General features: G+C 50.3%; 1 protein-coding gene across 3 annotated transcripts; it reads right to left on the reverse strand.

The window, feature by feature from the left end:
• Positions 1-226: 226 nt before the first annotated feature.
• On the reverse strand, positions 227-12,271 carry ARL9 (ADP ribosylation factor like GTPase 9). Of its 3 annotated transcripts, XR_010721470.1 has the most exons (7): positions 12,116-12,271; positions 11,530-11,698; positions 8,585-8,760; positions 5,389-5,431; positions 3,361-3,411; positions 2,271-2,393; positions 227-310 (listed from the first exon to the last, which is right to left on the reverse strand). XR_010721470.1 is itself a non-coding variant. In XM_066186175.1 (4 exons), the coding sequence occupies exons 1-4, from the start codon at positions 12,269-12,271 to the stop codon at positions 7,329-7,331; spliced, it is 681 nt and encodes a 226-aa protein (XP_066042272.1). In that variant the 3' UTR covers positions 6,323-7,328. The 3 variants fall into 3 exon arrangements, 2 of the variants coding, with proteins under 2 accessions (XP_066042272.1, XP_066042273.1); XM_066186175.1 differs by lacking the exons at positions 227-310; positions 2,271-2,393; positions 3,361-3,411; positions 5,389-5,431 and adding an exon at positions 6,323-7,508; XM_066186176.1 differs by lacking the exons at positions 227-310; positions 2,271-2,393; positions 3,361-3,411; ... (1 more) ...; positions 11,530-11,698; positions 12,116-12,271 and adding exons at positions 6,323-7,508; positions 10,328-10,402.
• Between the last annotated feature and the right edge of the window lie 1,097 nt (positions 12,272-13,368).

The following is a 13,368-nucleotide window of genomic DNA, read 5'->3' on the forward strand; positions in this document are numbered from 1 at the left end:
GCAGGCGATTTGCAAAGACATTCTTCTCTGAAACGGCAGTTTCTCCCAGTGTCATAAACCCCAGCAGAACTAGACAGCTTCTCCCCTTCACACACTGGGTACATCCAGGGGCGGGATATGGGGTCTAAGAACTCAGGACAGTTTGCTCCATCCCTGTACCCTGCAAATCTCACTCAACCTCCTCCTCACCTCTCTGGGCGGCATGAAGTCTGGGTGCAGCCCCTTTGGCCGGGCAAGCTCCAGTATCCGCTTGGAGGGATTATAGTTCTGTGCAGCCACGGACACAGGCCACTCGGGGGACCCACGGGATCTGGAAGCAGAGTTATGGCACTTCCAATCACAGATGTTCCCCACTCTGGCTGCAGCTGGCATGTCTAAGCCTCACATTTGCTGCAGTAGAAGGCAGCTTTGTCTTGTGGCCATTTCCAGGGTAGAACTCATCCCATGAGAGAATCCAGAAGTTCTAATCCCAGCAGAGACCCTGCTCTGGATTTTGTCCTCTGTCCACCCATCAGAGGATGTTCCTGCATTTATTACTTTGAAGATGCACTGATGCTACAAGGTCCAAGGTTCTACCTCTAGCACGCTATAGGTGTTCTAGCCTCTCACCTTTTCTCCAGGAAAGCAGGCAGGTATTTTTTAGGTTCAGCCAACCTCAGCAGCCGTTCAGAAGGGTAGCCAAACTTTGTTAGCACAATACGCCCACCAATTAATGGTCTGCACATGTACAGAAAGAAGGATTTTGAGGAACAGCACAGAAGAGTTAGCAAAAGGCAACTGACAAGAGAACATGATCCTAGCAGATGGTAACCTAAGGTTAAACATTCATGCCTGCTGCATGTACAAAAGCTGGCACTGGTGCACATGGAAAAGTCATGAACAAACAGGCATTTACACCTGCGATTTCCTCACTTTAAATGCTGTTTGCATCTGAAGAGTCCTCTTTTAAGCCCCCTCAGTGCATTGCTTTCAAAGTCTAGGCTTTTCCTGGACCATTTAAAGAAGCTGCTCCACAACATCTGGCAGCATTTATGTTGGTCAGCTCTGCCAATTTAGAAACCTCTTTGTTACACTGGCTTGATAGCACCTTGTGCCCTTGTAGCTCCTTTCATCTTGGTGTCTCCCCTACTGCCTTGCTCATCCAGCTTTCAGTCAAGCGTAACTGTTGGAATATGCCTGTCATCACCAGGGAAGGAGCAAGCAGAGGTAAGCAGAAAGGCAGGAAGGGCTGCCATATGGACACCTTTAGCAGAAGGATGAGAGCCCATAACTGGTGATAGAGGCAAAGGGGAGAAAACTACAGACATGCATGTCTTGACACCCCTCCACGTAGAGGAAAGCCAAGAGTGCAACACAGTTTCATCTTCATTCTCATTGTTAGGACTTCTAACAGACTAGCAACCACCATCCTGACTCCAAAAGATCTTCATCTCCTCTGGCAGAGCTATAGATGACTTGCTTCAAGTAATGCAGCACCACTGCCATTTATACTTTTAACACCATTTTTCATTCCAATTCCAAAACATGGTCTAGTTTTTCACTATGCAGTGACAGCAGAGGTTTAACTCAAGGCAAGAGACCTGGATTCCTTCCAAAAGCAGAACACTGCAAGATTTCTCCATTCCTAACCTAACCTTAAAGATTTAGGTCAGACTCCAAGAGGACACAGGGGATCATTAACTGTGTCCAGGTGCCTGGCTGGGCTGCATCAGTCCCAATGGGACATGGAATACTCTAGAGACAGCTCCTCTTTACTTACAGGTGTAACACACACATTCCATCAAGGAATGCATGTATGCACAATGTCAACTTCACACCACAGTAGAGCTGTTGGATGGGTATTGTTGTTACAGCAGATGAACATGCTCCCTTGGGCTTGAAGACTGAGATCAAGACAAGCTCCTAGGGCAGGGAACCCAGAGCTCTAATCAGACGAGCAACTATGTGTTGCAGAAGTCCTTCTCACAGCTGGGAGGTGGGTATGAGGAAATAAAAGGGCACCAAAATTAAACACTCCCCAGTACTTCCCCACTTTGGAAGTCAAGCACTCAGGGTGACTATGCTCCCATAGCACTTTCTTCCCTGTTTCAGACAGCCCCTGTTCCAAGCACAAAACAGCCTGGTGAGTTTCAGTGCCGTACAGCTACCTGGAGGGCAGCCTTTTCAGAGAGGAGATGGCATCTCCCCTTTCCCTGGTAGCCACTATGCCCCCCCCAAGGAACACACTCTGAGCTGCCTCCTTCCCCAGGAGGTGCTACCATGTCACTGACCTGTGCGGGTACTTGCTAAAATCTTTCTTGGGTTTGGACAGATAACATACTCTTGAAGATGGTTGAGCTGTCATAGCACCAGCTGAGAGGGTCCATATTGTCTCTTGGTTTCCCCATACAAGCCTAGCAGGAAGAGCAAGGTTGTGAAATTTTAGTAACATGCAGAAGTGTGAAATGTGTTTGCTGGGGCTATCCTTCCCTGCCTAGGATGGAACACACACACACACGCCCTATGGCTCCCCACACCTGCAAAGTGCCAGTACCACCCCCTGAGCATTCACCTTCTGTGACATCCAATTTCCCAACACTCTCCTGCTGATGGTTTTCAACTAAAAGAGAAAAGTGTCTTAAATAGGTCTGGTTTTAGTTACCAGTGGATGTGCAGAAAGGGTCATTTCGTGACATCTCTGAAACCCCTGGGGGAGTTTCATCATTGCATTTCTTTTGCCTCACCATTACCACCTAACTATACCACAGGTATGACAGTAAAAATAGTAATAATGTTACAGTCAAGGTGTGCCATGGAAAGTGGGTGAGGTTTTACAGCAGGTAAGTGGTTACTCTCCTGTGCCCAGGGCAAATTCAGCGCTGCTCATCCCTCACTGAGAGGCCATGGTGGGAGAGGGTACCAGGGTAGTCGGAACAGGGCAATGGGTTTGTGGAGCCTTTTTCCAAGACCCATACAGATAACAGAGAAGAGATGTTATCAATAGACTGTTGCCCTGGCTTGTCAAACTGTAGTTTGATCAGATCACACAGACAGCAACTCTGTTCCTAAAGGGCTGAATCCTCCAGGACAGAGCAGCCTGACTCCCATGGTCCAGTCACCTTGTACCACACACCACCCCACAACATCTCAGCTGGGCAGCTCGTATCAGATGGGGCAACAGAGTCAAGGCTCAGGTCAAGCCCAGGTTATGGAGAACTTTAAAGAGCAAACTGAAGGGAGCTCTTCAAGTATGGAACCTATCAGTCTGCTTTTCTAGGGACAGAGGAGAAAGGAGTAGCAAGACAATGACCAAGGGTCTGCTCTGGCTGAGCCCCGTCAGTCCCCAACCCTCGAGCAAGTGCTCTTTGAGCATCTACTTACGTGGGACTGCTTTCACAATATACTGGCTTGGGTTCTGCAAGTTCATATATCCTGCCAAAATTGAGAAAAGGACAAACATGCCATTAACCATATAGTTAAAGCAACAGAGCATAAAGAAGTTATTGCTGTACTCAAAGCCATATAAACACTCTCAAACCCCTGTGCTTTTGCCTCCATTCACTTGAGAGAGTCTGTTTAAGGACCTCTCTCTTCAAGTACTTTCCATTCATTTAATCTGGCAAACTCACCAGCCCATGAATTTTTGTATTTCCTCCAGGACTGCAGAGACACAAATTTGCAATTCTGCCTCCACTGATGGCTAGGAGAGTGGGAAGGAACTTTTCTGGTCAATAACATACCGTGAAACAGGTACAGGAAGGATGATCTCCCAGCCGATGGGAGCCCAGATGAACAAACACCTGTTATCACCACTGTCGTGGTTTACTAAAAGGCACCATGGGGACATCACTGTGTTCCCACATGGCTTTCGGAGCACATTTCAGTCCATTTAGCACAGAGGTCCTAGACCCCATAGAGACACAGGAACATACATGGTGTCTGCCCTAGGAGCAGCTCTGGAAATGTTTTTATTGAATATACAACAGATCAAAACCTTTCATGAAAATCAGGTATCAATACTGAGGCCTGGAATCCCAGTAACTAGAAGTGCCTGAACTTTATGCCTTGGCACAGAGAGAAGAACAAGATGATCCAGTGCCACAAGTGTATTACACAACTCCTTTTGATGTCACAGACCAAGCCCATAGCCACCCACTGGGGCTACAGGTGCCTATCCACAGCCAGCTGGTGAACAACCACACCATGCAGACAGCTGTGGAAGTGCCCCACCACCGAAAATGCACAGAAGGTGGAAGCCTGGGGCATTGTTTCCCTGCTTTGTATCGCCTGGCAATGTGGCAGCATGGCCCTAGAGAACAGCTAGGACACTAGTAGAGAGACATACTTGCCAACAGAAAACAATCCGTGCTTTGGGGACACACCTGTGGTTTCTCTGATGGGGCTAATACTGCTAATAAGATGCCAAGCCCTGGCAAATGCTTGTCAGAGCTCAGCACCACAGAGATCCTTGAAATGGCAGGCAGCTGTTACAGCATTGTCACTACACAAGATGCCTGTCACGCCCTAACTTGGGCCACAGCGCTGCAAACGCGGCTCCTGCTGAGATCCCACAGAGACAACTGCCTGTAGGACTTTGGCCCCCTGCCACCAGTTCAAGACAGGACACGGTCAGGAAGGAAGACGTCATTTCAGGAGCCAAAACCCAGTTTAAGTTCTTTATTCCCAAGCAGGTCCCCAGAGGGTTTTCCTTGCAAAGGTGCAGGGGGGTGAAGGACTAGCACACAGACATCTCCCCCAGCCTAGCTGTGTTGCAGAGCTGGCACTATCTCTGCAAGCAGCCGCTGGCACAGACTCAGCTCACAGCCACAGCCAAATCTAGCACAACGTGCACATGGCCCTAGTGTCCCACACTGCTGTGCAAAGCTTGCATCATGATCCAGCCAAGGAACGAGTCACACATACATTCAGATCAGGTCTCTCGACTCACTTAACAATCTTTTTTTTTTTTTTTTTTCTTTTTCCCCCCCCCAATTACAGTGAGAAAGATTGCCTTTATTGTGGCAAAAGCTCTAGACACACAAGCATCCTCGCTCAGGATGTACCTACAGCAGCTCTGCAACTTGAAGGGGTTAAACCACCTCACTGACGTGACAGCCCTGGTGGAGCCTTTGTTGTTAGGGCCTGCTCATGCTTCCCAGCAAGGAAAATGAGGCCTTGCTTCAGCCAGACACAGAAACACCTCCCCTCCACTGTCTGAGCATTCACAGACTCATTGCTTAAGGGAGATCAACTCCTTCTGAGATCAATTCCTTGTAAAGCGAAGTGTCACAGATTTCATGGTCGGATGCTTTTCAGAAGCTGAGGTAAGGGCAAAATCGGGCATAATTTCCTCTCAAGAGACCCGGAGCATTGGCCTGAACACCCAGCCAGGAGGGGAGGGCTTCTTACCTGCTGCGTGGGCATTCACATATGTAAGGTATATAAGATGACACTGCAAAGACAAGAATAGGTGAATTTAAAAGCTTGGTAACACCTGGAGTCTGGGCTGCCTGCTCTTTAGTGTGCAACAATCATATGGCAGATAAAGTTTGTGCATCTCCTCAGGATAGTTGCTCAGTAGATGTTTGTATTGTTTTTCCCCAGTACCTTCCTCTCCAGTGGTTGCTCCTCACGGGGGGATGCTGGCAGCCCCCAAGGCTCCAGGATAGAGCACCCCCAGCACCGCATCTGCCTCCTGGCACAGGCACCGGTGGTCACCGGCCTGCGGGCTCCCACCTGACTCAGTGTAGCCACCCCTTACGACTGCGTGCAGCACCTCCTAGGGGAGGTTTTCAGGGCCTCGGGGAAATAGCAGATGTGTTAAACTGGGACTCGGTGCCAGTACAAAACAACCGGGAGATGGGGGATACGGGATGACAGGAAAACCAGCGACGCGGCGACGCGTGCAGACGCGTGCCCTGACGGCAGCGGTGGCCATGAAACGGCGCCGACATCCCGCAGTCCCGGCCGCGGTGCCCGGGGCCTGCCTGCGCCAGCCAGCCCGCCGTGCCGGGGAGCCCTCCCTGCCCGAGCCCACCGCGGCCGGAGCCGGGGCTCGGCGGAGGGGCCGCCCCCAGCCGCGGGTGCCGGCGCCGCTGGGGCCCGGCCGCCCCGGCCCCACGCACCGTAGAAACCCCCGGGCGCCGCCATGGCCCAGCCCGGCCCCGCCTAACGGCTCCGCCCGCCCGGCCACACGGCCCGGCCTCTGCCCGCGGGGGACGGGGAGCCGTGCCGTGCCGTGCCGTGCCGTGCCGTGCCGGCCGGCCCGGAGAGGCCTCGGGCCTCCCGCACCCCGAAGTCTTGTTCCCCAACTGGAAGAGAAGAGAGCAGCCCGGACCGGTGGTTAGGGTGGAATTTTCTGCTTTATGCATCGGTTACAAAGGACAAAACTAGAAAAGCCTCGTACAATAGGTGCGGGTGCAAAACAGGTCCTGCGCAGGACTGCTCCTGGGTCATGTCCTTTGAGTATAATTAGGAGGACACTGGGAGAGTGGCACTCCTCAGCAGCTTGTCACCTTCCTCACCTGCTGCGCTAACAGAAACCACTGTCACGAAATAACAGGGTTTTCACAAGTAAAACTGCTTGCTCGAGGACATCTCGGACTAAGCTTAAATAAGATGCTCAACCTGATGGACGAGTCTCCCAGCTTTGGTGCCAATTTAACTTAAAAGCATCCAGTCACTACATCAAATTACACCATTTTGGTTTTTTGCCTGTAGGCAAAGCAGCACTTAATATATTACTGCTTTCATTTTCTTGTCCTTATCCACTAAAGAAGCAGTAACCAAACCAATTTCCAGAGATTACCCATTTGCCACTCCCATAACAACTGGGTCCAACACAGCAACAAGAATTGTCGCTGTCAAAAATACTAGTTGCAGCACTTTAAATTTCTGACACTGTCAAGAAGTGAGGTCTCATTTTTAACAGAACACCACTGTTAAAAGCGTTCTGTAAAATCTGTGAAGTAAACAAATTTCACTTTAACCTGAGACATCAAGCCATGTTAAATTCATTGGATGCAACTTTCTTCCACAGAAGTCAGTGCTTGATTCCCACCTGACGTGAAGCTATCTAGCCCATCTAAGCTATATTTCCCCCTAAATCTGCTGCCTGAGAGATAGACTATTCTTCTCCTACAAATGTGCTAAAAATAGACTACTTCTCAAATGTATTTTCAAACCACTATAAATTAGGATTTTCTTACCAACTAGATATCACTTTCAGAGAAATTCCACACCCACCAGGAAAACATATCTGTACATTTCAGCTGCCACACAGCAAACTGACCCTGTACTAACACCTGCTCTCCCTCAGCTGCAAACACCATGTTGCAAGAAAAGAGCTGTCACTGTGTTTCCAAAACCAGCTGCCCTATCAGCTCCTTGGCATCCTTCATGCTGGAAGAGATCTCAGAGCCATCTTCTGCCACATGGGTACCAATCAAGAACATCTTCCTCTTGTCCCCAATATCAGACAGAGCCAGAGCATCGTGAATATCAGTGATGCAATATGCACCTTCGAGGTCCTGTTACACAAAAACAAAACAACCCTGGTTAGTTGAAAGAGGCGGTGGCACCATTCCTACTTTGAGCCACTCCTTTTGTCCAGGGAGGCAAAGAGTCTCAAAGGCTCAGGGGTACCATTCTTATGTACCTTCCATGAGGTCATTTCCCATGTCCTAAAATGCCTTGGGGAAGAGAGTTAATCTCTAACCTAATTTCTTCCTGAAGAAATATGAGTACAGTTGTTTCTATTTCTACACTAACTCCACTGTTTCTGATAATTATGTAAGACCACCTCCACAAGGCAGACAAGAGCACTGCTGGCCCAAGACCCCAGGTACCCAGCAAAGAGTTACAAGAAAAGGGCAAATATGCAACAGTCATGCCCTGCCCACCTTTTCAGCCACCAGTGTTTCTCATGCATTTGAGTCTGATGAAGCCCAAGCCTGCACTTGTGTTCAAGAGTAATATAAATGACTACTAGTAATGGGCCTGTTTCTAGAAATTTAGGAGGTAACAATGGGGAGCAAACTGAGCACACAACCTTGATAAAAGAAAAGCTGTGATAAAAACCCTCGGGCTCCTCCGTCATCTGATTGTAACAAAGGCCAAACTCTTTTCCAGGTACAGTACCAATCATTGAGACTTTCACAAAGATCTTAGGAGGAAGCACTGCCTTGTGAGGAAAGCTGCTCTTTCTCTCAGGTTTCAGAAGCAGCCTTAGGAGAAACCAACCAGTCTGAAGGCAAACAACACTTCACTTTTTAGCTGCTGCTAGGTGAAGTGGTACTTCTAGGCTGATACTCAGAACAGAAACCTAACTGCACATCTAACTGTGGTCTCCCTTGAAGCTCCCAAACCTTGCAACTGTGCAGCAGTTTCCACCCACAGCCCTGATTGCATCTTCACCAAGCACAGGACCTGCATCTTGCAGATCCAAAACAATCTCAGCTTATTTTGTTTTGTGGTCAACAGGTGTGTCACAAAGACTCCCAGCTGTGTGCCCTCCTTAAAGGCATGAAGCCTCTTTTGAAAGGCTTGGTTGCTATTTCCAAAGCTGCTGCCAGCCCAAGCTGTGCCAGCAGTGGGGAACTCTTACCTGCTTGTTGGCCAGAACTACCACAGGCAGGGTGGAGTTGTTCTGGATTAGCTGATGAAGCAGCTGTTTCGCCACAGGCAGTCGGGCATGATCAGCCGAGTCCACGACATAGACCAGCAACAGCACTTTGGGCAAGTACATCTTCCAGTATGAGCGCAGAGATTCACTGCCCCCGACTGGAAGAGAAGACAGCAGCACAGGATTCACCAAGTAATTCAAGCAGCACTGCTCCCAGAGGTGCAGGCCCTGCACCTTGGAAAACACAAGGTATTTGGATTACTAAAACCTCAAAGTATTTAAGGTACTGCACATGAGACTGAAAACAGCTTTATTTTCCCCAGTCAGGTCCCATGAAGGCATATGTGTGTATGCTCTGAGGGAAAAAAAAAAAATCTTTCCATTTTAAGCTCTTATTTTGAGAGGATTCTGGGTTCAGTTTCTTTACAGTTGTTTTCTGCCTAGTTGGTTCTTGCTCTCAAGCAAGTAAGAAGAGTAGAAAACAGTTCAATGTCTATAAAAACCAAATGTCCCCATATAACCTATCTCCAAATGCCCATCTGATTTTAAGACAAAGCAGGTCTACAATTTCCAGAGGGGAAATTTAGCTCGAAGGTGTGGAGGGCTCTCATTGTATTTGTATGACACTAAGAACTAGCTGAAAACTCCCACAGTTTTGTCAATAACCAGAGGTGCTTAAGGAAGAGAGAAAAATCAGGTCCCAGCAGACTCTTCAGGCAACCCTTTGGAGTAATCTTTGCACAGCATACATTTCTCTATGAGCTCTTCTCTTCTGGATACAGAGAAAAGCTGTTCACCTTCAAAACTAGGTCTTAAAATAATTCTCTGGTGAAACCATAGACAGCAAGTTGTTTGAGATTGTTGTTCCCACCTGGGGACAAATAATTCAGTAGTTTGCTGAGTTTATTAGCAGAAGGAATAAGTATCAGTATATTACATATTTCAGATTTCTTTTCAGGTCTCTAGGTCTTCTCCAGGCACACTGCAGGACCACTCACTCAGAATACTGAGGTGCTCAAAAGGCATATACAAGTCTCTCAAAAGTAGCAATTTTTCAAAGCAGCGTATCTGGGGTTCCTTATGACTGTCTCCTGGCTTACACAGGAGCTCTTTTCAAAATTGTCTGACTATACAGCCATCTTTTATTGCCCTCTTTGACTGTTCTGTGTCAAAGCAATTTTGCTTTCACTTAAGTCCAAAGGGTTCAGTAGTTTCAAGAATATGGAAAGGGAAGTAACATTTCCCACTAGAGCATGCCTGCCTCTTCAAAGTGGCCCAGTGTACCTGGAGGCAGAACTGCAAGTCTGCCACTGTGGAAAGGAGCCAAAGGGCTGTGAGTGACATGTAGTTTGGGACAGAAGCCTGATTCTGTCCTGTGATATTGCAGGGGCTCAGCACTGCTCCCTTTGTTAAGTGCATTCATGCTTAGCATAACCCAGGGGTCAGCAACCTCACAGAGAACATTCTTTTCCTCCAAAACTTGTAGGAACTCAGCAGAAGTCAGGAGCTCCTACCCCTGAAGAGGCCAAGATACCACCCAGTTATTGCTATGCTGGTACAAAGCAAAAGAACAGCTTTCCACCTGTCTAAGCCAGCAAAATAAAACCCCTGCTGTTTGCTGATCACCTCGTGCCATGTGATCACAGCATAGGCTGCTAACCCCTGGACTAGGCGATGGTACAGACTGGATAAGTAACCAGATTAGAGAGCCATGCACAGATTTACCTGGCTGAAACTGGCCTGAGACATTGCATTTCCCATGGGTCAGATCGCAGCCATCACATCTCAGTCACTACCAACCTGGACCAGAGAGGGAAGGATGACTCAGAAACAACAAGTTCTGCTGTGGTGTTTGCAGTGCTGGGCCCAGACCATCTCCAGGCAGGAGAAGAGACACTGTGGGTTTCTCTGGGCTCACACAGGCAAAGTACATCCCAGTAGGAGACACCCTCTTATACCTACAGACCAAGGGGCACAGACTGCAAGCATCTCCCTAAAGATGATTTCCCCAATCCACTGCAGACACTTCTATGGTAGTAAGACTAGGAATGAAACTCTGCCTAAGTGGCCTCATCCCCACACTGCAAAAACTTACCTGGGAACAGTACAGCTCCTTTAGACCTGCTAAAGGTACAGAGGCATCTATGGGCTAGCTGCCAACTTAGCCAGTCGAGCACTGGTGGAGCACAGTGCAGAAACCGCAGGAAGCAATGAGAAGCTCCTGCCTCCACAGAAGGCAGGCATTGATGAGGCTGGGACGTCAGCCACTCTGTACCAGGGAGTGACCTGACCCCAGGGCCTCCACCTTTCCCATCAGCTAGCTGCATCTCGAACAGATGCCACAACAGTGACACACCAAAGGCATCACAAGAGATACCCCCTGCAGGCACGGACAATACACAAAAATCAGAGCTAAGGACAGTACAGAAATTTTAATAAAATGCTACAGATGTTCAAAAGACTGTTAAAGACCAGAAAACACCACTTTTGAGGCTTTTGAACACAAAGGGTACAAAGTTTTTTTCTTCCCCCTCTCTTCTTTCACTTACTATTTATTCCTCTGTAGCTCTTGCCCTTTGCCAGGCATGGGCACCAAGGAGAAGCAGTACAACAGCTATGGACCACAACACAGGGCTTGTTGGGGAAACCTCTGCTGCTTTCACCCAATCAGGCTTATTACCCATTTCTCTCTGGGAGTAGAATTCCCAGGATGTCAGGGCTGAATGAAACCTGATCTCTAACACCATTGTGTCTTTTCCTTCAAAGAGGCTGGGTAGGAAAGCAGAATCCCCAAGGAGAAAATAATCACAGCTTCACATTATCGAAGCGGGCATGTGGGGACACCGAGCTTTTAAAATATGTGCCTGATCCCTAGGGGACAAGACAAGAACTTATTTTATGTTCAATACTAAAACCGGTTCACTCACTCTCCAGAAACTCCATCTGGGACTCTTCGGTATTGATGCAGATGGCATTGAAGCCCTCGGTGGGAGCCACGCTGCGCTTGACGCGGTTAGTTGCCAGGGAGTAGAGAATGCTCGTCTTCCCAGCCCCATCCAGGCCCAGCACCAGGATCTGCTTACCGTGTCCTTTACCCTGCAAAGCGAGGGGCAGCACACTTACCCGGGCAGCCGGGGCAAGAACAAAGCTTAGCAGGGCTGGGGGAAAGAAGGAGGCTGAACAAGGGGCCTGGGGAGCAGAGGAAAGGCCCCTTCACGGTGAAGAAGCCGAAGATGCCCGCGGGGCTCCTGCGACACAAGCGCACGGCCGCAGCGATGGGGGATCCCTGGGACATCAGCCGGCCCCGGGCACCGGGGGCAGGAAAGCGATGAGAGCGGCCCCGGCCCGGCCACCGCCCGCCGCGGCCCAGGGCGCCGCCGGGGCTGCCGGAGCCGAGGTCGCTGTGGCCCGAGGCGGGCGGGGCGGCGCTGCCCCGGCGAGAGGCCCCGGGCGGCCCCGCGGGCGTTCCCCGACCCCGAGGCCTCGCCCGCCGCCCCGACCCGGCCCCGGTACCTGATCGGCGGCGGCGGCGGCAGCGGCGGCCGCAGAGCGGACGGGCAGCGCGACGGAGCTCCGCAGGCGGGCCCAGGCCCGGAGCGCCACGATCGTGCCGCCCGCCAGGGCCAGCGCCGCCCCGCAGAGCGCGGCGACCCGCAGGCGGGAGCCCATCGCCGCTCCGGCCGCGGACCACGGACACCGCGCACCCGCGCCGCGCACGGAGAGCGCCCCCCGCAGCCCCGAACGCCGCTCCCGCCGCCAGCCGGGCTCCCGGCGCCAGGCTGGGAACAGGCGAGCGGCAATGAAACGGGCGAGCCCTGCCACAGGCGGCCTCTCGCTGGTACGGGGAGTCCGCGGTTTCCGCACGCCTGCTGCTGCTCCCCCCCCCCCGCTCCCACCCCCGCGGGATTTGTTCCCAGCTTGCCTCTGCCTGCGCACCCAGCTCCGGCGCAGCGGTCAGGACACCGTCCAGGTACCCGGGACAGGGCTCCGGCAGCGTCACGAGTCAGCCTTTCCATCAGGCCAGAGCTTGTGCTAGGTTTGACCAGAGAAGAACAGAGCTCCCTTCTCCTCCAGTATCTCCTCTCCAAACACGGCATTACTGCAGGACGGTGCTCTCTCTCCTGTAGTCACCAGCCGCTGCCTAAGCGGAGGCACGTCGCCCAGGGGAGTAATTTAAAACAACATTCTTTGTTCAGCACTCAGCTGGCAGCAAGTGCCTGCCAGCCATTCATTCAGCTCTTTCCTTTCTCTATGCTCTGTTCCTTTGTCTCTCTCGGATAATACACTTTCAAGCCCCCTTCTCAGAGTCCCACTGTACAGGTTAAGGCAAGGTTAAAAAAAATGGATTCTGCGTAGTAGATTTTTACTCCCTGGAGACTCAGTTGTTTTTTTTCTTAAGCCCCAGTGACATGGCCCTTGGTTCCTGCCTTTTAAGGCCTTTGCTTTAAACTCTTTCAGAGACAGAAGCCTTTGCCTTTTTGGCTGACATATGACAACCCTCTCCAAGGTGCCATTTCAACCCACTGACAGTCCGTGTCTGGAAAAATGTTTTGGCTACATTCGAATGAAACAAGAAGTTTCAAGACGTGTTGAGAGGTAGTAGTTTAGCATGAATAAGTTTTCAGCTGAATGAGATACACAGTTACAATTCTGTATGATTTAATATGCTGTTTGCTCAGCTTTACTTGCTCAGGATTTGCTGAAACCTCAAGCTGCAAACCATGAACTTACACCTCCATAGCTGAAATCAGTTTTCTTAGTCATTT

This window comes from Chamaea fasciata, unplaced genomic scaffold (assembly GCF_029207755.1).
Source record: "Chamaea fasciata isolate MVZ Bird 193981 ecotype frontalis unplaced genomic scaffold, bChaFas1.0.hap1 SCAF_6, whole genome shotgun sequence".
Classification (NCBI taxonomy): domain Eukaryota; kingdom Metazoa; phylum Chordata; class Aves; order Passeriformes; family Sylviidae; genus Chamaea; species Chamaea fasciata.